The sequence below is a fragment of the Lepus europaeus genome, chromosome 2, assembly GCF_033115175.1.
Source record: "Lepus europaeus isolate LE1 chromosome 2, mLepTim1.pri, whole genome shotgun sequence".
NCBI lineage: Eukaryota > Metazoa > Chordata > Mammalia > Lagomorpha > Leporidae > Lepus > Lepus europaeus.
Window position 1 is genome coordinate 3,909,523 of NC_084828.1, and position 24,998 is coordinate 3,934,520.

The 24,998-nt window shown below is 64.6% G+C and overlaps 1 protein-coding gene across 2 annotated transcripts; it reads left to right on the forward strand.

Moving 5' to 3' along the window:
* Nucleotides 1-24,998, forward strand: RIPK4 (receptor interacting serine/threonine kinase 4). 2 transcript variants are annotated; one of them, XM_062175162.1, is made up of 8 exons: nt 1-185; nt 8,273-8,564; nt 13,406-13,554; nt 16,240-16,289; nt 20,122-20,280; nt 20,882-20,985; nt 22,732-22,996; nt 23,755-24,998. In XM_062175162.1, the coding sequence occupies exons 1-8, from the start codon at nt 4-6 to the stop codon at nt 24,912-24,914; spliced, it is 2,361 nt and encodes a 786-aa protein (XP_062031146.1). In that variant the 5' UTR covers nt 1-3; the 3' UTR covers nt 24,915-24,998. The 2 variants fall into 2 exon arrangements, with proteins under 2 accessions (XP_062031146.1, XP_062031148.1); XM_062175164.1 differs by lacking the exons at nt 1-185; nt 8,273-8,564 and adding an exon at nt 9,152-9,163.

Genomic DNA, 24,998 nt, shown 5'->3' on the forward strand with positions numbered 1-24,998 from the left:
GCTATGGAGGGCGACGGCGGGAGCCCGTGGGCGCTGGCGCTGCTGCGCACCTTCGACGCGAGCGAGTTCACGGGCTGGGAGAAGGTGGGCTCGGGCGGCTTCGGGCAGGTGTACAAGGTGCGCCACGTCCACTGGAAGACCTGGCTGGCCATCAAGTGCTCGCCCAGCCTGCACGTCGACGACAGGTCAGCGCGGCGGGGGCTGGGGCCCTGGGCGGGGGGCGCGGGGCCTGGGCTGGGGGCGCGGGGCGCGGCGGGGGGACGCGGGCCCTGGGCGGGGGGTGCGGGGCCTGGGCTGGGGGCGCGGGCCCTGGGCGGGGGGCGCGGGGCGCGGCGGGGGCTGGGGCCCTGGGCCGGGGGCGCGGGGCGCGCCGGGGGGGGACGCGGGCCCTGGGCGGGGGGCGCGGGGCGCGCCGGGGGGACGGCGGGGCACGGCGGGGGACGCGGGCCCTGGGCGGGGGGCGCGGGGCGCGCCGGGGGGACGCGGGCCCTGGGCGGGGGGCGGCCCCCGGGACCGGCCCGAGCGCTGCGGTCTGCGCCCGGCTTAGCAGGATTGCCGTGCGGGCGCGCGGCCTTTGTGCAGGCAGCGCCGGGGCCCCGCCGACTTAGTAATTTACGCCCGAGCACAAATTGGTGCAAGACGGTCATTACGGCGGTGGGCGGCGCCGGGGTCCCGCTGCGCCCCGCGCCTCCGGGGCGCGGCTTCCCGGTGGGTGGGGGGCGCAGGCCGCCGCCGGCGCGTTCCGTGGGTGCGTGGTGGTCTCCGCATGATCTCGTTTTTTTGGGGGGGGCTCGAATTTCGCCGATCGCGGGGGAGGTTCCGCAGGTGCGCGCCGGCTCGCGGTGAACAGTTCCTGGCTCACCTGTTGAAGTGTGTGTTGCGCCTGTGTTCTCTGGGGCGATTTCCCGCACCCGGCCAGCCCTGGACACACACACACACACACACACAGGGGGGAGTCAGCTCGCGGGCCCCCGGGGAGCCCGGCGGCCTGGACCACCCCGGGGCGGCCTGGCGAGGAGCGGTGTGCGGGCCTTCAGGCCCCGGCCGCCTCCCCCTGCTCCCGTCCGTGGCCAGAAGTCCATCCCGGAGCTGCCGGCGGCTTTTTGCCGTCACCCCCAAGCCCAGTGTGGTGTGGACGCCGCAGTCCAGTGGTGGCCGGTGTCCCGAATGGCCAGCAGCTCAGAGGTGAGAGGACGCTCTCTGAGTTTGTGCAAAAGCGAGTCCTTGTCCCCGCCGGTCCCCGGGGCTTCCTCTGGCGCTGTGGTCGTGTTGACTAAGTCCTAGGCGCTTGGAGCACCAGCCGGGGGCCCCTCTCCCCGGGGGGATTTCACCCTGGGGAGTCTGGGGTGGGTTCTAGGCACCCGGCTTCTTGCATTGGAAGAGGGAAGTAAACAAGCGCCCACCCCACCCCCACTGACTCATCACCTGCATCCAGCGAAGGTTCTTTCTTCCGGGGTTTCTTGGGTGGCCTTGTCGGGTAGGGTTACTCCCCTGAGGCCGGCCGCCGAGGGCTCCCGGTGAAAAGTGTTTTGGCCTTGCCCAGCAGCGCCGAGCAGCCAGGGAGCAGGCAGGTGGTGGTGAGCTGGTGGCCTCCCACTGTTTGCAAAGGAAGCCCCCCGCCGTGGGGTTAAATGTTCCCGCATTCTGCGTGTGGCTCCGGGTAGGGATTTGCATCCATCCCGTTGGGCATGGGGAAGCTGGGTGCCCCCTGCAGTCTTGGGGGCTTGCATCTTGGCCAGCCACCGCGGCCCCTGGAATTTGCCGGGGCTTCCCAGGAATTGCAAGTGGGATTTTCCTGGCGCCTCGGCGTGCAGGCCCCCAGCCCTGCACCTCTCCAGGCTCCGTGTTGCTTTGTCTGTTTGAGGGACAGCACCCCTGCCGCGTGGGCCTGGGCCTGTTCCTGGGTGACTGTGTGCTGCACGGGGACCCCCCCCCCGGGTGGGGGGTGTCAGTGAAGCCGATTTTTATCGGGCAGGGTTGGGCTGCCTGCTGCTCAGGCCGGGCTGGAGTCCCCTGGCTCCGTTGGGTACTTTGGCCCCAGCCCTTATCTACGCCTTGGCCTTGGCCACAGCCGACCCTGACCCTAGCACCTGCAGGCTGCCGCAGGCCACCGAGCCTGTGTTTCTCCGCAGGGCAGCTCAGGGATCCCGGGGGTAAGGAAGTGTGCCGAGGGGACCCTTCCTTCCTCTTTTTTTTTTTTTTTTTAAAGATTGATTCTATTTATTTGAAATACAGAGTTACAGAGAGAGGCAGAGGCAGAGGTAGAGAGAGAGAGATCTTCCATCCACTGGTTCACTCCCCAAATAGCCAGAATGGTTGGAGCTGGGCCAATCTGAAGCCAGAAGCTTCCTCCGGGTCTTCCACACAGGTGCAGGGTCCCAAGCACTTGGGCCATCTTCTACTGCTTTCCCAGGCCACAGCAGAGAGCTGGACAGGAAGTGGAGCAGCCAGGACTTGAACCGGTGCCCATATGAGATGCCTGTGCTGCAGGCTGGGGCTTTAACCCGCTAGGGGAGGGGGTCCTCTGACCTCGGGTGCTGTTAGCGGCTAGGAGAGAAGGCCCCCCCTCCCCTCGCAGCCCTCGGCTCAGATTCACGAGGTCCCTGCCCAGGCGCCAGCAGGGAGCCGGCTCGAGCTAGTCGGGGCGAGCCTGAGCAGCCCCGGGCTGCAGCTGTGGCGCTGACAATTGGCCAAGCCCCTTTCTTGTCAGTTTTAAAAATAGCAGTGTGGGAACCCCTCCGAGGCTGCCTGGGAGCGTGGCTGGGTGGTGCGGGAGCCCTGGCTGACGGGCACTGGCTCTCATGATGAAACCATTTTTCCGGCTACGTTTTCCCCAGAGGTGGTTCCCAGGTTTTCCTGGCCTTCACTCCCGGAGGCCCCTTCTCGGCAAACGCCGCTTCCCCGGGGGGCCGTTCCTCCCCCTCTAACTAACGCGGCTTCCGGAGGGGCCCCTGGCTTTGGGGACGTTGGGATTCCTGATTGAGCCGGGAGGAGACCCCCGGGGCTCCTCTCAGGCTGCCCAGGGCCCTCCCCACGGCGGGGGAAGTGACGCCCTCACTTGTCTAAAGGACAAGACAGAGTTAACAGCGGAGAAGGTGACCCCGAGCTCGACCCTGTCGCTGCCCAGACATGGGGTCGCCGCCCACCTGGGACCAGAGCGGGGAGGGGGAGTGGAGGCGGAATCGGCAGCCCTGTCCCCGGTGGTGCCAGCCCTGCCGTGTCCGCCTGAGCGAGGCCGAGCGAACTCAGGTTGGGTTTCAGCGCGACTCGGGGACGGTGGGGACGTGGCCGAGACGTGGCACGGCCGCTGGCCCCAGCTCTGCCCAGCACCCAGGCTCCGGGACTCAGGATGAGGAGTAGGGTCAACTCCACACCTTCTGTGTGCTCCCGAATGCGGCTGCAAACGCTGCTTAGAGCCCGTCCGCCCGACCCTGCCGGGTTCCGGCCGCACTTCTAAGTCGTGTTAGCCCAGGCGCCCTTGGTGGCAGCTGGGAGAAGCCCGGTTCCAGGCTTAGAGTTGCAGATGTTGCCTGACCCCAGGAGGGCTGCTGCTTGGCTGGTGGCCTGTGTCCCTGGAGCAGAGGGGGAGGGCCGGAAAGGTGGGGCAGCGGCTGGATGCTAGAAGTCGTACAGGGGCAGGCCCTTCTGAGCAGGGGTGGGGAGGCCTGTGAGAGCCCCTGCCCCTGGGTCTCCAGCTTCCCACCGGGCGGTCCCAGGACCCCTGCTCGCCTGCCCGCCAGCCTGCCGAGGCTCTTCTGGTCCTAGCCAGGGTGGTGTGGCCCGGAAGCAGCGGCTTATTCCTAGCGGCTCCCTCTCGGCAGCTGTGGGAAACCAGCACCTGCTCCGGGGGAGATTTGGGCCAGGATCCTCGGCTTCAAGGAGAAAAGCGGCCGCGGCTCTAATTACATGCTGTGAACGGGGTCTGTGGTGTCAGGGAGAGCCGGGCAGGCCGAGAGGGGAACCCGCTGAACCCGGGCGGAGGGGAGGGGCCTGGCCGGCTTCCCGCCTCCGGCTACTCGGCAGTCGCTAATGAGCCCAATCAGAAGTCACCAGGTTTTATGGATCACGCCCTCGGGCCGAATGGGAGGAGAGGCGGTTTGCAGGTTAGCCCCGAGCGCCCGCAAGCCCTAATTGGGTGCGAGTCTGCTCCGGGCAGGTTAGGCTGGGAGGGTGGGATGTGTGCTGCACGTGGAGACCCGGCCCTGTCGGGGAGCTCCCTGGTGGACGTGGGTCCCTAAGGCCCGCAGGAGAGCTTAGGCCGGTGTCTGGTGTGTGGGGGGAGGCAGCCGACCACTTTATTTTTGTAAAGAAAATGATAGCAGTAGGAAACACAGGTTCTTTTTGTTTAGGTTTATTTACTTATTTATTTGAAAGATAGTTATAGAGAGTGACAGAGGTCTTCCATCTGCTGGTTCACTCCCCAGATGGTCGCAACAGCCAAGGCTGAGCAGGGCTCCAGCCAGGAGCTTCATCCAGGTCTCGGGAGTGGTGGGGGCCCAAACACTGGGGCCGCCCCTCCGCTTTCTCGGGCCGTTAGCAGGGAGCTGGAGCTGATGTGACCCGGTGGGATTCCGGTGTTGCGGGTGGTGGGCTCTGCACTTCAATGCTGGCCCCTGGACACAAATCCTATCTTTTTTTTTTTTTTTTAAATTTAATAAAGGCACCTTCTATTTAAGGTGTACAAACTGAATTCATACATACACATTTAGGAACATAGTGATTCTCCCCTCCCTCCCGCCCACATTCCCACCCTTCTTCCTCCTCCCTCTCCGATTCCCATTCTTATTTTTTACAAAGATCTGTTTTCAATTAACTTTATGTACATAAGTTTAACTCCACACCAGGAGTTCAACAAATAGTATTAAAGAAAAAAGCCCGTTTCTCAGCAGTTCAAACAGGGCTGTTCAAAATCATTGCATCTCAAAGTCAGACACAAATTCTTTTTTTAAAATTTTTTAAAGATTGATTTATTTGAAAGGCAGAGAGAGAGGCCCCCCATCCAATGGTTCACTCCCCAGATGGCCACCATGGCCGGAGCTGCGCAGATCCGAAGCCAGGAGCTTCTTCCAGGTCTCCCACGTGGGTGCAGGGGCCCAAGCACTTGGGCATCTTCCACTGCTCTCCCAGGCCACAGCAGAGAGCTGGATGGGAAGTGGAGCAGCTGGGACTCAAACTGGTGTCTGTATGGGATGCCGGCACTGCAAGTGGCGGCTTTACCCACTGCACCACAGCCCAGGCCCTGGACATAGACTGTTAGCCAGGCGCGGTGACTCTCCGGAGGTGGCTGCCCTGTGCTGTGGGCGAGGTCCCCAGAGGGAGGAGCCTGGGTGTCTTCTCCTCCTCAGTGACCAGCCTGCCCCCCCCCCCCCCCCGCCTTTATTCAGCCTCCCGAGGACTTGGGGAGCAGAGCCGGGGGCCACCCCGTGCCGCGCAGTGGGATCCCCGTGGCTGCGGGCAGAGTGGCCAACAGTGTCCTGGTAGGGGGCAGCCCCTCAGCTCAGCCCAGGGAGCCCCCGGGCCAGCACTGCCCGCTGTGGGCGGCTCGTTTCCACGCAGGTCCTTGGCCCCGAGCTGGGAGGGGAAGCCGTGCAAGCCGCACTGTAGCTTCCTCGTGATTGAATGATCCCCCGGTTCTTGCTTCACTGGCTCCGCAGGCCTTGAGTTGACCCCCCCCCCCCAAGACGCCCTCCCTGTGTGTCCTGGGTGCTCCCTCCTCCCCGAGCATCCTGTGGCTCCTAGCAGAGGAGTGTGTGTCCCTGTGTGTCCCGCCCAGGACCTCCCCTGGAGCCCTCCTGCTGCCTTTCCCAGACCCCTTGGGGCCCCTTGCGTCTCCCTGGAAGAAAGGACTCAGCTCCCCAAGGGTGAACTTGAGCATCACACGGGGCGGGGAGGGGCTCCTTTGTCCTGGGAATGCTGATACAAGTGCCGGCCCCTGGTCTCAGACTTGGCACTGCCGGCGGTGGGGCTGGCTGCTCCGGTGCCTGATGCCGCTGATGGTTGTTCAGCCTGAGATATGACAGCCAGCAGAGTCCTGGTACTGCCTGCCCTCCCCTGGGGCCTCTTTGCCCCTGATTGACAGCCCCTGGCCCATACGCAGAGGTGCCCCCAGAGACCCTGTGCTGAGTGCCTCCCCACCCCCCGCCCCCAGCTGGAGGCCCTGCAAGGCTGGGCTGGGCCGGGCCAGGCCGCCCTGGGGCCCTGCAGCCTGTTTAGGAATTTCTCTACTGGGAAGAGCTTCTCCTGTTTGGTAAACAAGGAGGGAGGGGCCTCACCTGCTCCGCTTCCTGCCTGGGAGGTGTTTCTGTAGCATCCGGAGGCCTGGGCTCAGGCTGAGCTGCCCGGCTGGTTCCCAGCCTGGATGGAAGGGGCCCTTCTGCTGGTGTGGTTCCCTTGGGAGCTTATCATCCCTAGAGGGCAGATCCCCCAGCCCAGCCCGGAACCAGTGCTAGGGAGCAAGGCCTGGGAACCTGCACCCGCGGGCCCGTGCTGGGCTGTTGCTGACCCAGGGCCTGCTGGGATCTGGCCTCTGAACGCAGGCTGAAGCTTTTGACTCCAGGGCGGACACAGGCTATCACAGGCTGCTGGGAGGTGGAGGGTGACCTTCGACCTGGCAGTGCAAACACTCCCTGGGGCTTGTTACAAACTGCTGGTCCCTGAGCCCTGTGGGGCAGGGTGAGCCTGGCCAAAGCCCTCTCAGAGTCCGGTGCGTGGCCCTGTGGCCGCTCCCAGGGGGACAGGTGGAGAGCTTGCCCCGAGCCACCACTCTGAGGCCAGGTCAGAGGAGCAGGCGCTGTAGAAGTGTACATCGGCCCCGGAAGCCACCGTGCACCGTGGGCAGTGGGATAGACAGCGCCATCCCCAAGAGACAGCGTTGCTTTTATTTTGTTTTGTTTTTAAGATTTATTTGAGAGGCAGAGTTAGAAGGACACGGAGAGAGAGGTCTTCCATCCACTGGGTCACTCCCCAAACGGCCACAATGGCAGGAGCTGGGCCCATCTGAAGCCGGGAGCCAGGAGCTATGCCCGGATCTCCCGTGCAGGTGCAGGGGCCCGAGCACTGGGCCACCCTCCGCTGCTTTCCCAGGCCACAGCACAGAGCTGGATTGGAACCGGTGCCCATGTGGGATGCTGGTTTAACCCACTACGCCACAGCACCGGTCCCCAGCTCTGTCCTTCAGGCCAAAGAATCGGAAGGAGGTTGCCAGGGACTGGGGGCCAGGGTGCGCGTGTTGTGCCTGTAGGTGGGGGTGAGGGGTGCGCGTGCTGTGCCTGTAGGTGGGGGTGAGGGGTGCGCGTGTTGTGCCCGTAGGTGGGGGTGATGGGTGCGCGTGTTGTGCCTGTAGGTGGGGGTGACAGGTGCGCGTGTTGTGCCTGTAGGTGGGGGTGATGGGTGCGCCTGTTGTGCCTGTAGGTGGGGTGATGGGTGCGCGTGTTGTGCCTGTAGGTGGGGGTGAGGGGTGCGCCTGTTGTGCCTGTAGGTGGGGTGATGGGTGCGCGTGTTGTGCCTGTAGGTGGGGGTGATGGGTGCGCATGTTGTGCCTGTAGGTGGGGTGATGGGTGCGCGTGTTGTGCCTGTAGGTGGGGGTGATGGGTGCGCGTGTTGTGCCTGTAGGTGGGGTGACAGGTGCGCGTGTTGTGCCCGTAGGTGGGGGTGATGGGTGCGCCTGTTGTGCCCGTAGGTGGGGGTGATGGGTGCGCGTGTTGTGCCTGTAGGTGGGGTGACAGGTGCGCGTGTTGTGCCTGTAGGTGGGGGTGATGGGTGCGCCTGTTGTGCCCGTAGGTGGGGGTGATGGGTGCGCGTGTTGTGCCCGTAGGTGGGGGTGATGGGTGCGCGTGTTGTGCCTGTAGGTGGGGTGACAGGTGCGCGTGTTGTGCCTGTAGGTGGGGGTGATGGGTGCGCATGTTGTGCCCGTAGGTGAGGATGATGGGAGTTTTGGGGGTGGAGGGTGGTGATGGCTGTGGCCAGTGAACCCTATACCTGTATCCCGCAGACGTACACTGTTCCCCTAGCCGAAGTGTGCAGGTGGGCTCTGGTGGGGGGCTCTTCAGATAGATAGCCAGTTACAGCTTCTGGCCAAGCCCTGCCCTGGGAGGAGACCCCCAGACTCCAGGGCCCCACATGCTGGTCCAGGGCTGCCCATGGGCGCTCAGCCGTGGCTCACAGGGCCACAGACGTCAGCCGTGTCTGAGGGGTGGGCTCCTTGGGCGTGCACCTAGAGCTGGCCGTCTCCCGGCCACTGCGTGTCCCTCATGCCCCGTGTGTGACCTCTCAGGGAGCGCACGGAGCTTCTGGAAGAAGCCAAGAAGATGGAGATGGCCAAGTTCCGGTACATCCTGCCCGTGTACGGCATTTGCCGGGAGCCCGTGGGCCTGGTCATGGAGTACATGGAGACGGGCTCGCTGGAGAAGCTGCTGGCCTCGGAGCCCCTGCCGTGGGACCTGCGCTTCCGCGTGATCCACGAGACCGCCGTGGGCATGAACTTCCTGCACTGTATGTCCCCACCCCTGCTGCACCTGGACCTGAAGCCGGCCAACATCCTGCTGGACGCCCACTACCACGTCAAGGTGGGCTGGGGGGGGCGGCGGCCGGCGTGTTCCCACGGGAGGGAGTGTGGGGTCCGGGACGCCCACTACCACGTCAAGGTGGGCTGGGGGGGGGCGGCGTGTTCCCGCGGGAGGGAGTGTGGGGTCTGGGACACCCACTACCACATCAAGGTGGGCTGGGGTGGGGGGCCGGCGTGTTCCCGCGGGAGGGAGTGTGGGGTCCGGGACGCCCACTACCATGTCAAGGTGGGCTGGGGGGGGGGGGCTGGCGTGTTCCCGCGGGAGGGAGTGTGGGGTCCAAGACGCCCACTACCACGTCAAGGTGGGCTGGGGGGGGGGGGGCGGCGTGTTCCCGCGGGAGGGAGCGTGGGGTCTGGGACTCCCACTACCACGTCAAGGGGGGCTGGGGGGGGGCCAGCGTGTTCCCGCGGGAGGGAGTGTGGGGTCTGGGACACCCACTACCACGTCAAGGTAGGCTGGGGGGGGGCGGCGTGTTCCCGCGGGAGGGAGTGTGGGGTCCGGGACGCCCACTACCACGTCAAGGTGGGCCGGGGGGGGGGCGGCTGGCATGTTCCTGCGGGAGGGAGTGTGGGGTCTGGGACGCCCACTACCACGTCAAGGTGGGCCGGGGGAGGGGGGCGGCTGGCATGTTCCCGCGGGAGGAAGTGTGGGGTCTGGGTAAACACAAGGCGCGACCGGAAGATGGGCCCCATGAACGAGCACGGGCCCTCTCCCCCAGATCCTGGCGCGTGACGGATTTTGGGCCTGTGCATTTATGGATTCCGGTTAGAGGAGGTCGGGCCATGGACTGCCTGGTTTCAGGGCCGAGGGTGGTGGGGAGGGGATGCTCTGTGGTCAGGGCTGTGGAATGTTCTAGAGACTCTGGAGAGGGAGGGACCCAGCCCACCTGCTGGGCCCTGCACAGGCAGAACGCTGTGTCCCCTGCAAGGCCTAGGAGCCTGTGGGCTTTTTTCCTTTGCTATGTTTGTGAGCGTGCCAGCTAACGGGCTCGCTGCGGGGGTGGGCAGTGGGGACGTTGTCATTCTGGCCTCTAGGCTGGGTGTGGCGCTGCTCTGTCTCTCTGTGGCCCCGAGGGTGGTGCCCGCCGTGTTTTCCCCACGTGGTGATGTCCACCCATCCCGGGGAAGCCTGGGTCAGAGGTGGGTCCACAGAGGCAGCCGTGGCCTCTCTGCCTTTCCACGCGGGAGAGCGAGCGAGCGAGCAGCCGGGAGCTGTGGCCTGACTCCTGTCCCACTCACGCAGGGGACAAGAAAGGAACCCGCCCACGTGCCTGGTCCGTGGGTCCATGGCACCTCCTGCCCTTTCTGTTGGCCTGGCCCCTGAGAGACCGGTCCTCGGCCTGCCCTGCTCTGTAGCTGTCGGCGGGCGCAGGTGCGCCGTGGCTGCTGGGAGGTGGCGGGCGAGGCAGACTGTCCACTCTGGACAGGCATCCTGGGTTGTCTCGGGCAGGTGCGGCGCATGGTCAGATCCTAGTCGGTGGCTGGACAGGGACAGAACTCAGGTGATGGGGGTGAGGGGCGCCGCCGTGGGCCTCGGAATCTGCCCACCACCTGGGGTTCCTGCTGCTCTGTGCCGGGAGCCTGGACCGCACAGCTCTCCCGGGCAGTGCGGCGAGGGGTCGAGCAAGCCGGGTGCGGGTATCAGCAGGCGAGTGGAAAATGAAAAGTGTGAGCTTATTTTCGTGAAAAAGGAATTTGTAATACGTGGGTTTTTTTATTAACACACATTCACCATATATTTTCTTTTAGTTTTGTTTTTAAGATTTATTTATTTGAAAGCCAGAGTCACAGAGAGTTAGAGAGAGAGATCTTCCATCCACTGGTTCACTCCCCAAATGGCTGCAATGGTCAGGGCTGCACTGATCCAAAGCCAGGAGCCAGGAGCTTCTTCCAGGTTTCCCACATGGGTGCAGGGGCCCAAGCACTTGGACCATCTTCTACTGCTTTCCCAGGCCACAGCGGAGAGCTGGATCGGAAGAGGAGTAGCCAGGACTTAACCGGTGCCCATATGGGATGCCGGCGCTGCAGACGGCAGCTTTGCCCGCCGTGCCACGGCACCAGCCCCCATACTTTTGATGTCGTTTTCCTGTCCACTTTCTGCAGCAGCCTGGGGCCTCCCAGGAGGCCGGGTCAGGCGGAGTCGTGGGCAGGGGAGCAGGCGGCTGGGTTGGAACGGGGGCCCCGCCTTGCAGCCCCCACTGCCAGCCGGGAGAAGGCTGCCTGGAACCGGCTGTCCTCCCGAGCTGCTGTGGCGCACATGCCCGCGTGGGCCAGGCCCTGGGAGGGAGACCGTGCTCAGCGATGTCCTCCCGGCAACCTCTGGGGGGGGGGGGGCCTTTGTGGCCCCAGGGCCGGTGCTGGCTGTCAGGGGTCCGTGGGGACAGTGCCATGGGCAGCCCGTGTGCCTGGAAGTGTGCGGGGGCCTGGCCGGTGCTGCCCCGGCATCTGCTCCCAGCAGCCGTCGGGGATCCTGGAGCCTGGGGGATGCCTGCCGCTTGCCCAGGGAGCCCAGGAGTGCCGCCTGCTGCCCCTTGGTGCCCGGGGTCTGAGCCCTTTCCTCTCCCCTCGGCAGTGGTTTTTGCTCGCCGGTGAGGCTTCCGTCCAGGGTGGTGTCCGTGGGGCACCTGGTCCAGGTGAAGCCCTGGGGGTGCCAGAAGTGCCGGTGCCCCTGCCCGGCTGGGTTAGGACAGCCTGTCCCCACCCCCGGAGGGTTGCCTCTGTGTGACAGCCTTCTTAGTCAGGGGTTAGTCACCGCCCGGGAGCCGGGAGCAGACGGGAAGGTGCGTTTCCTACTGCGCCGCTCCGGTGCGGGACGCGGGAGCCCAGCCCGGCCGCCGGCTCTGCCTGGGCCTCGGGTGGCTGGGAGGTTGTCAGCGGACAGCGATGTGAGGCAGCACTTCAGTCTGGACTCTGAGACATTTATTTTTATTTATTTGAAAGGCAGAGAGAGAGAGGTCTTCCATCCACTGGTTCACTCCCCAGTGGCCGCAATAGCCAGGGCTGGGCCAGGCCAAAGCCAGGAACTAGGACCAGAATCTGGGTCTCTCACATGGGTGCAGGGGCCCAAGCACTTGGGCCATCTTCCGCTGCTTTCCCAGGTGCATTAGCAGGGAGCTGGATCAGAAGTGGAGCAGCCGGGACTCGAACTGGCGCCCACATGGGATGCCAGCGCTGCGGGCAGCAGCTTAGCCTCCATGCCACAGCGCCGGCCCCAAGCTGGACTCTTGAAATGCAAGGGCCTTCTGAACGTTTGTGGGAAATGGCTTTAAAGGAGAAGTTTATGTTGTCGTAGAAGAGTCTTCAAATCCGTGCATAGTTTGCTCGTAATACGCATTTCCCAGTCTTTCCGGAGGCCCCTTATATGCGTGGATCTCAACATTGTTTGCCCCAAAACTATCTCGTCTTTCCACACCCTCTGTGAAGTCCCCTCGGGAGGGCCCAGGCTGCCTGGGCCCCCAGCCCACCCCGAGTGTCCCCGCTGTGTGCCGCCCTCTCATACCCAGCGTGGCCGGGCCAGCACTGCGGCGCCCGCTTCTTGCCGGGGTAAGAATACGCTTGATGTGGAATCGACACTCGAAGTCCATCACTGAGCGCACCAAGTGCCGGCGTTGAGGCGCTGGTCCTCACGTGGTGAGTCTCGTGTTGAAGATGCCGTCCCCTGGTTTAAATCCTCGGGCTGCGTCTGTGTGTCCAGGCGGCCCGGATGTGGGCGGCCGTGTTCTGTGCCCAGAGCGGCAGAGCCCCGAGCTCCTGGGGACGTGGCTCAGGGCACCCTTAGCTCCAGTCCTGTCTGCGCCTCAGCACAGCCCTTGCAGCGGGAGGGGTGAGCTGGCGTTCATGACCTGTGCCAGGCGCCGGCGCTCGGCCTGCGACTCCCGGGTTCCCGTGTGCGGGGATCGACCCTGGGGACTGGTGGCTTCTGCCAGGAACCGCAGAGCCCTGGCGCCAGGTCGTGGGGAGCCCCGGCTGCACGGGCGCGAAGCTGGGAGCCTGCTCCTGATCCTCCCAGCCGTGCGGCCGTGGTGATGCTGGGCCCCCTGGCTCCCGTCCCGGCATTAGGGGCCTGACTCAGCCCACTGCTGCCGCCCCACAGGTGTGCTTGAGATGGTGCCTGCGAGTTAATTACAAGGCTGGAAAAAAACACATACCTCGCAGGGGAAGAGAAAGGGGCCGTTTCCACGTGGATCAGGCACCTCATTAGTGCCTTACTCCCTCGTACAGCGCTCCCACGGCTTCAAAGCCAGGGGGTCCGATCTATACCCAGAGGAAGGGGGCTCCCCAAACAGGCAGCTGCTGGGGAGTGACGTCACCACGGAGGGTTTCAGGGAGGCCCAAGGGTGCCTTAGCCCAGGAAGTCCCGTTCCCGCAGCCTCAGACCCCAGGCACCGGGGTGGCGGGCTGGACGCTCCGCAAGCCCTCCAGATGGGAAGCAGGATGCCCGTGGAGGGGGTAGGGCATGTGTTTTGCTCGATTTAAAGGGCTGCCGAAAGTGTGCTTCCCTGTGCAGGGCTTGCTGACACCTGCCCGGCTCCCTGGTGGGCGGCCTGCATAACCGGCCGCCCCAGGTCGTCACCGGCCTCCTGGCCACAGACCGAGGCCGCCGTCCGCCCCAGTGGAGGCGCTCATGCCCCTCGGCCTCTCGCTCCGTAGAGCAGTGTCCTTCTTCCCCTCCGAGCAGGTGCCTCGCCCTTTGTGCTGCCCTCCTGCCCCGGGGGCGGGGCTGCCTGGTCCGGGATGGGTGTTGGGGACCCTGCAGAGGGCGGTGGTATTCACGGCGTCGGCCCACTGCCCGCACGGCCCCGTCAGAGGCTGACCAGTCTCGTGCTGCCTGCTGTGTTGCAGATTTCTGACTTCGGGCTGGCCAAGTGCAACGGGCTGTCCCACTCACACGACCTCAGCATGGACGGCTTGTTCGGCACCATCGCCTACCTCCCCCCAGAGCGCATCCAAGAGAAGAGCCGGCTCTTTGACACCAAACACGACGTGTACAGGTCAGTGGGTGCCCAGTGTGCCGTGTGCAGTGGGTGCTGTCCAGTGTGCTGTGTGCTGCGGGTGCTGTCCAGTGTGCCGTGTGCAGTCAGTGGGTGCCCAGTGTGCCGTGTGCAGTCAGTGGGTGCCCAGTGTGCTGTGTGCAGTGGGTGCTGTCCCAGTGTGCTGTGTGCAGTGGATGCTGTCCCAGTGTGCCGTGTGCAGTCAGTGGGTGCCCAGTGTGCCATGTGCAGTGGGTGCTGTCCCAGTGTGCTGTGTGCAGTGGGTGCTGTCCCAGTGTGCCGTGTGCAGTCAGTGGGTGCCCCAGTCTCCTGTGGGCATCAGCTGGGGGCTTGAGCCTTGCCCCTCCCCGCGCAGGACAGCAGCTCTCACAGAGGCCCTTGGTGCCTGTGAAATGCGGGTTTGGTGCAGGAGAGCGGGGCGCGCGCTTGCAGGGCCTGCGTGGGCTCCCTGTGGTGTGGCTGGCTGAGGACGGAGGTGCCGGTGGCCGGCTCAGAGCCAGTTACGTAGCCAGGCCTGCAGGTTCTGCGCAGTGCAAGGGTTTTTTTTATTTTTATTTTTAAAGATTTGTTTATTTGAAAGGTAGCTTTGTAGAGACAGAGGGAGAGACAGAGATCTTCCATCCATTGGGCTCATATGGCTGCAATGGCTGGGTTGGACCACAAGGAAGCCAGGAGCCAGGAGCTTCTTCTGGGTCTCCCACGTGGGTGCAGGGGCCCAGGCACTTGGGCCATCTTCTACTGCTTTCCCAGGTGCGTTAGCAGGAAGCTAGATCAGAAGTGGAGCAGCCAGGACCTGAACCGGCACCTATATGGGATGCCGGCACTGCAGGCGGCGGCTTCACCCACCACGCCGTGGCGACAGCCCATGGTGCAGCTTTGGCATTTTTTTTTTTTGTATGTATGTATGTATGTATGTATTTATTTGAAAGTCAGAGTTACACAGAGAGAGGAGAGAGAGAGATCTTCCATCCACTGGTTCACTCTCCAGTTGGCCGCTACAGTTGGAGCTGCGCTGATCTGAAGCCAGGAGCCAGGAGCTTCTTCTGGGTCTCCCATGTGGGTGCAGGAGCCCAAGGACTTGGGCCATCCTCCACTGCTTTCCCAGGCCATATCGGAGAGCTGGATGGGAAGTGGAGCAGCTGGGACTTGAACCGGCGTCCATATGGGATGCTGGCACTGCAGGTGGCGGCTTTACCTGCTACGCCACAGCGCCAACCCCAAAAACTTTGGAGTTTTTAGTGAGATGCGGTTTTACCACTTGTCCGCGGGGAGAGCCTGCTCCTCCGAGTGGCCTGGGTCTCCCGGCGGCCGTCCCCTCTGTGTGTTGTGGACTGAGCAACTAGTATTTCCCAACACCTCCTTCCTGCCGGCCGGGGGCTGGGGGCAGGGGAGCCTGGGGAGCAGCCCCGTGTCTGGGTCCCTCGCCCGTGCGGTTTGAAGGCTTGCTCCCGCAGGCCCAGCCCCTCTCTGTGGCTCTGTCCTGCGTGTGCTGCCGGTGACCGGGCCCCCAGCTTCCTGGCTCTCTGTGTCTCCAGCACTGCTGGGCCCTGGCCAACTGGTTTGACAATGGCCACTGTGCCTGCTGTGCCTGCTGTGCCTCTGAGCGCCAGCCTGCGGGGTCCGGTCTCAGCTTGTCGAGTCTGGAGACAGTGAGCCGCTCTCTGTTTAAATGTGTTGGAGCCAAGGATGTCAACTTTTGAACTTGAATTTAAGTTCGTTTTCAGCGGTGAATTCTGCTCTTACTAGTGAGCCGCTGTCAACGTAGGTATTCGCGAGGGACCCAGCTTTCAGACTCCCACGTTTTTGTTTTTAAAGATTTATTTATTGATTTGGAAGGCAGGGTTACAGAGAGAGAGAGAGAGAGAGACAGAGAGAGGTCTTCCATCTGCTGGTTCACTCCCCGGATGGCTGCAGCGGCCAGGACTTGGCCAGACTGAAGCCAGCAGCCAGGAGCTTCCTCTGGGTCTCCCACACGGTGCAGGGGTGCAAGGCCTGGGCCCATCCTCGCTGCCTTCCCAGGAGCATTAGCAGGGAGCCGGATCGGAAGTGGAGCAGCCGGGATGTGAACTGGTGCGGACGTGGGATGCCGGTGCTGCAGATGGAGGTTTAACCCGCTGTAACAGCGCTGGCCCTCCGTGTCTGAGTTTGGATTTGATGATTGGTTTTGTGTGTGTGTATCCACAGTGATTTTTTATTTGTAAGTCTGAGTCCTCAGTTCTGAAAGGGCCTGGGGGTCCTGCTGAGGCGCCTCCGGGCGCTGCCTGGGCACCTTCTCACCATGACAACCTCTGCCGTGGCCGCAGCACCAGGGTTGGGGTCAGAACATGCGTCTGTGTCTCGAGGATCGGGGCCGCAGCAGAGGAGGGGGTGCCCCGAGTCGTCCTGGTTCATCCGTCTGTCTGTTTATCCAGCTGAGGCCCTGGCCTGCCTCGGGGGCCGTGGGGTGGGCAGAGGCCGAGCCCCTCAGAGCTGGGGCGCAGGTGCACAGGGCGTCTCCTGGGGCGCAGCTCCTGCTGTCTGGCCTCGAAGCCCCGACGTGACGGGTCTCACTCTGACAGCTCTGCCCTGGTGTCTCCCCACCCCCGTCCGTCCGTCCGTCCGGTTTCCAAGTGGCCTCTCGGCTCCCTGCTGTGTGCTGGTCTTGGCTCTGGCTCGCAGGTGCTAACGGCCTGGTTTCTCTTGCAGCTTTGCCATCGTCCTGTGGGGTGTGCTCACGCAGAAGAAGCCGTTTGCAGGTGAGCGGCCACCTGCTCCTGGGTGTGCGGAGTTGCTGTCTGGGGTGGGTGGGTGTGCGGAGTTGTTCTTTCTCGGGGTGGGTGTGTGGGTGTGTGGAGTTGCTGTCTGGGGTGGGTGGGTGGGAGGGGGGGCAGAGTTGCTGTCTCAGGTGGGTGGGGGTGCGGAGTTGCTGTCTCGGGTGGGTGGGTGGGGGTGTGGAGTTGCTGTCTTGGGTGGGTGGGTGGGCGCTCTCCTGCACCCTGTCCTCAGTCAGCTCCTGCAGTCCAGCTCCCCAGGCTGCTCTGGCCCTCGAAGCCAGCAGGGCCGGGTGGGCTGTCCAGTGTGTCCGTGCGGAGACCCCAGCCACGCGGGCTGACAGAGAGCTCTTATGGTGTCACACACAGGACGGGCCCGGGGCCTTTTGGCGCAGTTTCTTGGGTGGTAATCTATGCACAAGGCAAACGCTGTCTGGTCTGTGGCGTTAAGTTCACGTATAGTGTTGTCCAGGCATTTCACTGTCGTCTTCCGGAACGTTCTCTACCCCAGAAGGGAACCCCCACCCGCCCATTAAGCGGTCAGTCCCATTCTCCCTGCTCCCAGCCCCTGGTGACCACCCTTTGCTTCTCAGCCTCCGGATTTGCTTGTTCTAGATAGTTCTACATAATTCTGTTGAAAACTTGTTTTTTAATTGCTGTAAAATATGCACCAGATTCTCCGTGTGAACCACCTTGGGTGCAGTTCGGCAGTGCCAGGTGCCTGCCGGCTGTGCTGCCAGCCCCAGGCCCTTTGTTGCTTTTTTTTTTTTTTCTAAAGATTTATTGATTTACTTGAAAGGCAGTTGTGGAGAGAGAGAGATCTCCCACCTGCTGGTCACTCCCCAAGTGGCCACAGCAGTCTGGGCTGGGCCAGGCTGAAGCCAGGAGCCAGGAGCTCCATCCGGGTCTCCCACTGGGTGCAGGGGCCCGAGCACTTGGCCAGCATCTGCTGTTTGCCAGGCCATGAGCAGATCAGCAGTGGACTAACACAGACTGGAACCGGAGCTCGTATGGGATGCTGGCATTGTAGGTGGCACTTAACCCGGTGGGCCACGGTGAGCCACTTCTGGTGCCTGCGCCTGGCTCCCCGGCACCAGCGGGAGCTGTGATGTCTCTGCACTTCCAGCAGCCCCTCCATCTTCGGGCTTCTGTCCTCTGAAGGTTTGACACCGGGACCTGTTTGTTGTAAAAGTCCAGTACCGGCCGGCGCCATGGCTTAACAGGCTAATCCTCCGCCTTGCGGCGCCGGCACACCGGGTTCTAGTCCTGGTTGGGGTGCCGGATTCTATCCCGGTTGCCCCTCTTCCAGTCCAGCTCTCTGCTATGGCCTGGGAAGGCAGTGGAGGATGGCCCAAGTGCTTGGGCCCTGCACCCGCATGGGAGACCAGGAGAAGCACCTGGCTCCTGGCTTCAGATCAGTGCGATGCGCCGGCTGCAGTGGCCATTGGAGGGTGAACCAACGGCAAAAAGGAAGACCTTTCTCTCTGTCTCTCTCTCACTATCCACTCTGCCTGTCAAAAAAAAAAAAAAAAAAAAAACCCAGTACCTCTGTAGCTCCCTGGAGAGAGGCCCCTGTGTTGAGATGAGACCAAAAGCGTCCTTAGGTGCAGGTGAGGCCTGAGCTCCTGCCAGATTCCGAGAGGTCCGGGGCTTGGCCAGCCCCGCTAGGAGAACGGAGCTTCTCTCCTTCGTCATCGTCTTACCAGGGTGTCTGTGGTGACTCCACCCCGGTGCCGCGTTCTCCCCCACGGAGGTCTATGGCCTGACCCCTCCCCACATAGCGGCGTGCCCGGCCGATGCAGAGTTGTGTGCTGGAAGTGATGGCCAAGGCAGGTGCACGGTGGGGACGGTGAGGGGCCGGCCCTCTGCTTGCTGCCCTGTGGCGGGGGTCCGGGTAGGATCCTGGTGGTTCGAGCTTTCACACCTGCTCGCACAGGTCTGCTTTCCCTGGCCGTGTTTGGAGCCGTGGGGTGGGGAGGGCCGCTGGGAACAAGAGACTCGGAGGCCCGGGGGGCTCTGGGCTGAGTGGGAGGCGGGGCCTGGCTCGAGCCGGACTCGACCCTTCCCAGGCAGAGCAGAAGCCGCGGCCGCCACCCTGACAGAGGCCAGGTGTGCTGGCGACGGGGTGCGAAGGAAGACTGCGGGGCCCCTGGGTTGTGAACTGAGGGGGACGGCCCCCTCGCACGCCCCAGCCCTGGCATGGCACAGGGAGAGCCGGCATCCTGGCCGCCATGGCCTGGGCTGGCCTGAGCTCTGGGCTAGGAACGGGAAGTGAGGAAGGTTTCTCTCCCAGTGGGGAGAATTGGGTCCCCTTGGGTGCTGCACAAAGTGGTTCCGGGGTTTAGGAGTTTTGCCTCCATGGCAGGTGATGGTCATGTGGAGCACGCCCCGGGGTCTCTGTGCCACACTGGGGGTCTCTGTGTCTGCCACGTGGGGTCTCTGTGTCTGCCACGCCAGGGTCTCTATCACACCGGGGGTCTCTGTGTCTGCCACACTGGAGTCTCTGTGTCTGCCACTCCAGGGTCTCTGCCACGCTGGGGTCTCTCTCTCACACCGGGGTCTCTGTGTCTGCCACGCCGGAGTCTCTATCACACCGGGGGTCTCTGTGTCTGCCACGCCGGGGTCTCTGCCACGCCAGGGTCTCTATCACACTGGGGTCTCTGTCTGCCACGCCGGGGTCTCTATCACACCGGGGGTCTCTGTCTATCACACCGGGGTCTCTGTGTCTGCCACGCCGGGGTCTCCATGTCTTCACGCTGGGTTCTCTGTGTCTGCCACACTGGGGTCTCTGTCTATCACACCGGGATCTCTGTGTCTGCCACGCCGGGGTCTCCATGTCTTCACGCTGGGTTCTCTGTGTCTGCCACGCTGGTGTCTCTGTCTATCACACCGGGGGTCTCTGTGTCTGCCATACTGGGGTCTCTGTGTCTACCACGCCAGGGGTCTCTGTCTATCACACCGGGGTCTCTGTGTCTGCCACGCCGGGGTCTCTGCCACGCTGGGGTCTCTGTCTATCACACCGGGGTCTCTATGTCTGCCACGCCGGGGTCTCCATGTCTTCACGCTGGGTTCTCTGTGTCTGCCACGCTGGTGTCTCTGTCTATCACACCGGGGGTCTCTGTGTCTGCCACGCCAGGGGTCTCTGTCTATCACACCAGGGTCTCTGTGTCTGCCACGCTGGGGTCTCTGTCTGCCACGCTGGGGGTCTCTGTGTCTGCCACGCCGGGGTCTCTGTCTGCCACGCCGGGGTCTCTGTCTGCCACGCCGGGGTCTCTGTCACACCGGGGGTCTCTGTGTCTGCCACGCCGGGGTCTCTGTCACACCGGGGGTCTCTGTGTCTGCCACGCTGGGGTCTCTGTCTGCCACGCCGGGGTCTCTGTGTCTACCACGCCAGGGGTCTCTGTCTATCACACCAGGGTCTCTGTGTCTGCCACGCTGGGGTCTCTCTTGTCACACCGGGGGTCTCTGTCTGCCATGCCGGGGTCTCTTTGCTACACTGGGGGTCTCTGTGTCTGCCACGCTGGGGTCTCTGTCTGCCACGCTGGGGGTCTCTGTGTCTATCACACCAGGGTCTCTGTCTGCCACGCTGGGGGTCTCTGTGTCTGTCACACCGGGGTCTCTGTCTGCCATGCTGCCTGTGGCTGGCAGAGCCGTGTGCTCAGTGTGGAGGGCTCTGAGAGGGCGGTGGCCAGGCCTGCCCAGCGCTGCCCCGGCCCCAGCGCCACCCTGACCCCTGCGCCGCTCTGACCCCTGCACCACCCTGACCCCTGACCCCAGTGCCGCCCTGACCCCTGACCCCTGTGCCTCTGCCTTGCAGACGAGAAGAACATCCTGCACATCATGGTGAAGGTGGTGAAGGGCCACCGGCCCGCGCTGCCGCCCGTCTGCCGGCCCCGGCCCCGCGCCTGCCGGAGCCTCATCCGCCTCATGCAGCGGTGCTGGCACGAGGACCCGTGGGCCCGGCCCACCTTCCAGGGTGAGCGCGCGGGGGCTTCCGGGGCACGACTGCGGGCATCCCAGGACACGGGCCCTGCACACGGGGCTCACCCGGGAGCCCTGCCTGTGTGTGGCCTTGCGACACCAGGGCTGGGCTGGGGCAGCTCGTCCCGAGGGGTCAGCTCCAGCCGGGTTTGCCGCCCAGGGGAGCCCCGAGGGACTGGACGCCTGCTGATCCAAGTTCAGGTCCCGCTTTGGGTGTTGAGGGATGGACACGGCTACTGGCCCGAATCCTTCCTGCCCACGCCACTTTGGAAAATTGCCAAAATGTCTACTGCGGCTGTGTCTTTGGGAGGGAACGTGAGCAGGCGAATCTCCTGGCGTGGAAGACCTGTGGTTGGGGAGAAGACTGAGTGGGCGCGGGGCTCGCAGGCCGGTGCCAGCGGCTCGGCGCAGGGTGTCTGGCAGGTGGAGGCCCCCGAGGGTGGCCCGTGCTCTGTTTGGTGAGGCCTCGCTGGCGCAGGGAACCCGGCTGGGGTCAGGCTACAGGGCCCCAGCTCGGCCCTGCCCCGCGGCGGCCTTGGCTGGCAGAGTTGACGGGCAGGCATCCGAGCGACGTGCTCTTGGTTGTTTTCCCAAAGAGATCACCTCCGAGACCGAGGAGCTGTGCGAGAGGCCCGACGAGGAGCTGAGAGACGCGGCGCCCGCGCCCGATGGGAAGGGCCCCCTGGAGCCCGCCGGCCAGGTAGCCGGGTCTTGTTTGCTGGGTTGTGGTGGTGCACTTGCCACGCTGCTGCCTCTGTGGGTGCCCTGGCCAGCTGGCACCACCCCCTCGCGTCCGGTCCTGCGCGGGTCCCACAGGGCCTCCAGGTTCCTGTCTGTGAGCCCGGGCGCAGCATGCGGTCCGCTTGGGTTTCAGTGGGCTCTTGTCGCACGCACTGTGAGTCGTGGGGGCCCGGAGCCTCCAGCCCCTGTGCTGTGGCCTGGAGCATGGAGGGAGGTGGGGCTGGGTTTTTCTGCAGCCCTGGCTTGGGGATCTGGTCACTTCTTTTTATAAAGATTTACTTTATTTATTTAAAAGGCAGAGTTAGAGAGAGAGAGAGAGAGGTCTTCCTTCCATTGGTTCACTCCCCAAATGGCTGCAACAGCAGGGGCTGGGCCAGAGGGGAGCCAGCAGCTTCTTCCGGTCTCTCAAGGACTTGGCCGTCCTCTGCTGCTTTCCCAGGCCGTTGGCAGGGAGCTGGATGGGAAGCGGAGCAGCCAGGATGGGCTATGGGATGCTGGCGTGGCAGCCGGCGGCTTTCCTGCTGTGCCACAGTGCCGGCCCCATGTGGTCGCTTGGTGGCTGCTCGTGAGTGGTTTGTGCTGCGTAGGTTACGTAAGATGTGATAGAGGCTCCGAGTGCCGGGGCTCGCCAGGTACCTGTGAGGTGCGAGGCTGGCACGGAGCTGCACCGGGAAGCCAACGAGCGAGCTTTAAAACGTGTCGTCTGGCGAGGGGCCAGGTCCCTGGGCTGGCAGCGTGAGGTCGGAGATAAGTGCACCTGTGTGGGCACTCACTTCCCAAACACACGGGCGTGCCTGCGAGGGGCGGCCCGGGCCCCAATACGGGCAGGCCAGGCGGCCAGCACGTGGCTCCATGCAGACCGGGAAGGTCCCAGCGAGGGGGCTTTGGGGCAGACGGGCGTAAATCAGGGAGAGTCGGGGATCCCTGCCGGTGCTTGTCCCTCCCCACGCGGGCTCGTGGAGCTGTCCGTCAGGACCTTCCCAGAGGGGCTGGCGTGCCATGGCCGGTTAGGCTGCCACCGCCATGCCAGCTTCCCATGAAGCAGCGCTGGTCCCATCCAGCCCCTGCTCACGCACCTGGGAAAGCAGCGGAAGACGGCCCAGGTGCTTGGGCCCCTGCACCCACGTGGGAGACCCGGATGGAGCTCCTGGCTCCTGGCTTAGGCCTGGTCCCAGTGTAGCTGATGCAGCTCTTGGGGGAGTGACCCAGCAGATGGAAGCTCTCTCCCTCCCATCTAGATATTTAAATAATCTCCACTTTTTTTTTCTTAAAGACCTTTTCAGAGAATCTGTGGGTGTGTGTCGGGCTGGATCATCATGTTGTCCCCATAGCTGGGCCCTCGGCCACACACAGCCCACGAGCCACACTCACATGGCTCCAGGGAGCGGGCGTGGGGGGGTTTGGCAAAGGAGGGGCCCAGTGCCCCGTCTCCACTGCGTGCCAAGCTGACGGCTGTGGATGGCCAAGGCCCCGCCACCCCACGCATGTCCCTGCTGCATGTTCGTATCCTGCCTCTAGCGTGGGCGCTGCTCTGTGCGACACCACCGGGCAGATGGCATCCAGGGTGCCCGGTGCTGGGTTCCCCGTTCCACGTCCCCGTGCTGGGTGGACCCAGCAAGGCCTCCCGGGCTGCGTGTCCGCGGCAGCCGCTGGCTGCGGCGTCTGCACCCCCCTCCCGTCCTCACCGCCCTCTCCAACCTCGCAGGCGGTGCCCGCGTCCACGCAGCTCCAGCGCGCCTCCGCCCCCGCCTTCGACAAGGACTGCAGCCTCTCGGAGCTGCTGTCGCAGCTGGACTCCGGCATCTCGCAGACGCCCCAGGGCCCCGAGCAGCTCAGCCGCAGCTCCTCCGAGTCCAAGCTCCCGGCGTGCGGCAGCGGCAAGAGGCTCTCGGGCGTGTCCTCCGTGGACTCGGCCTTCTCCTCCAGGGGCTCGCTGTCGCTGTCTTTCGAGCGGGAGCCTTCCACGGGCGGTGAGCGTGAGGGTGGCCTTGGGGGGCGTGGGGCCCCGTGTTCGCGCCGTGGGCAGCCGGCTTGGCTGGAGGCGGGCGGTGGGTGATGGGTGGAAGAGGGTGCGGCCTGCAGAGCTGCCAGGGAGGCATGCCGCCTTTCCCAAGGACAGGCGTGTTCTAGAACCTTCTTGGCTGTGATCTTCCCTGGGGACGTCTCATGGGCCCCACTCAGGCTACCAGCAGCCCTGCCTCCTTAGCCCCGCCCCTCGCTCCCGCCCCCATCCCCCATCCCCTCGAGGATGTACTGTAGTGGGTGACACCGGACGCCTTCATCCCGAGTGCGGGCCCAGTCCCTGGAGGGTCATCGTAGGAAATAGTCTCCTGACAGCTCCCGGATGGGGGCTGGCCTTGTGGGGTCAGCGGGGGGGCTGCCGACCCGGAGCAGGGCACCCGGGCAGTGCATCTGCACAGGGAGAGCCATGCAAGCCTTCGTCCGCGGGTGGGGGCTGCCTGGGCCCGCGGGCTGTGCCCCATCCTGTTCGCTCAGCCCCAGGCTGGCTCCGGGTTCTCCACTCTGGCCTGGCGGCTGGAGGGAGCTTCACCGAGCACCTGGGTCCTGCCCCGGGTCTCCTGGTTCGATCACACACAGATAAAGCGAGACAAGCACCGCGGGGCCCAGCGGGACGGGCAGGCCGCCGGTCCCCGACGTCGCAGCCTGGGGCCCCAGGGCGCGTGTCCCGCCGTGAGCGGCCCTGACGCTGCCTCTGCTCTGCCCACAGACCTGGGCGCCACGGACGTGCAGAAGAAGAAGCTGGTGGACGCCGTGGTGTCCGGGGACACGAGCAAGCTGATGAAGGTGCTGCAGCCGCAGGACGTGGACCTGGTGCTGGACGGCGGCGCCAGCCTGCTGCACCTGGCCGTGGAGGCCGGCCAGGAGGAGTGCGTCAAGTGGCTGCTGCTCAACAATGCCAACCCCAACCTGACCAACGGCAAGGGCGCCACGCCGCTGCACGTGGCCGTGGAGCGGCGGGCGCGGGGCGTGGTGGAGCTGCTGCTGGCCCGCAAGAGCAGCGTCAACGCCAAGGACGAGGACCAGTGGACGGCGCTGCACTTCGCCGCGCAGAACGGGGACGCGGGCAGCGCGCGGCTGCTGCTGGAGAGGAGCGCCTCGGCCAGCGAGGTGGACTTCGAGGGCCGCACGCCGCTGCACGTGGCCTGCCAGCATGGCCAGGAGGACATCGTGCGCATCCTGCTGCGGCGCGGCGTGGACGGGGCCCTGCAGGGCAAGGACGCCTGGGTGCCGCTGCACTACGCCGCCTGGCAGGGCCACCTGTCCATCGTCCGGCTGCTGGCCAAGCAGCCCGGGGTGAGCGTGAACGCCCAGACGCTGGACGGGAGGACGCCGCTGCACCTGGCCGCCCAGCGGGGGCACTACCGTGTGGCCCGCGTCCTGCTGGACCTCTGCTCCGATGTCAACGTGTGCAGCCTGCGGGCACAGACGCCCCTGCATGTGGCGGCCGAGACCGGGCACACGAGCACCGCCAGGCTGCTCCTGCACCGCGGTGCCAGCAGGGAGGCCGTGACCGCCGAGGGCTGCACCGCCCTGCACCTGGCGGCCCGCGGCGGACACCTGGCCACGGTGAGGCTGCTGGTGGAGGAGAAGGCCGACGTGCTGGCCCGCGGGCCCCTGAGCCAGACGGCGCTGCACCTGGCTGCCGCGCACGGGCACTCGGAGGTCGTGGAGGAGCTGGTGAGTGCCGAGCTCATCGATCTGGCCGATGCGCAGGGCCTCAGCGCCCTGCACCTGGCCGCCCAGGGCAGGCATGCTCAGACCGTGGAGACGCTGCTCAGGCACGGCGCCCACATCAACCTGCAGAGCCTCAAGTTCCAGGGCGGCCACGGCCCCGCGGCCACGATCCTGCGGCGCAGCAAGACCTAGCCCGCTCCCCGGGAGGCTGGGGGTCTGTGTGGGCTTCTTGTCCTGTGGTCGTGAGCCGCGTGGGGGGCGGAGGGGTGCCGGGCT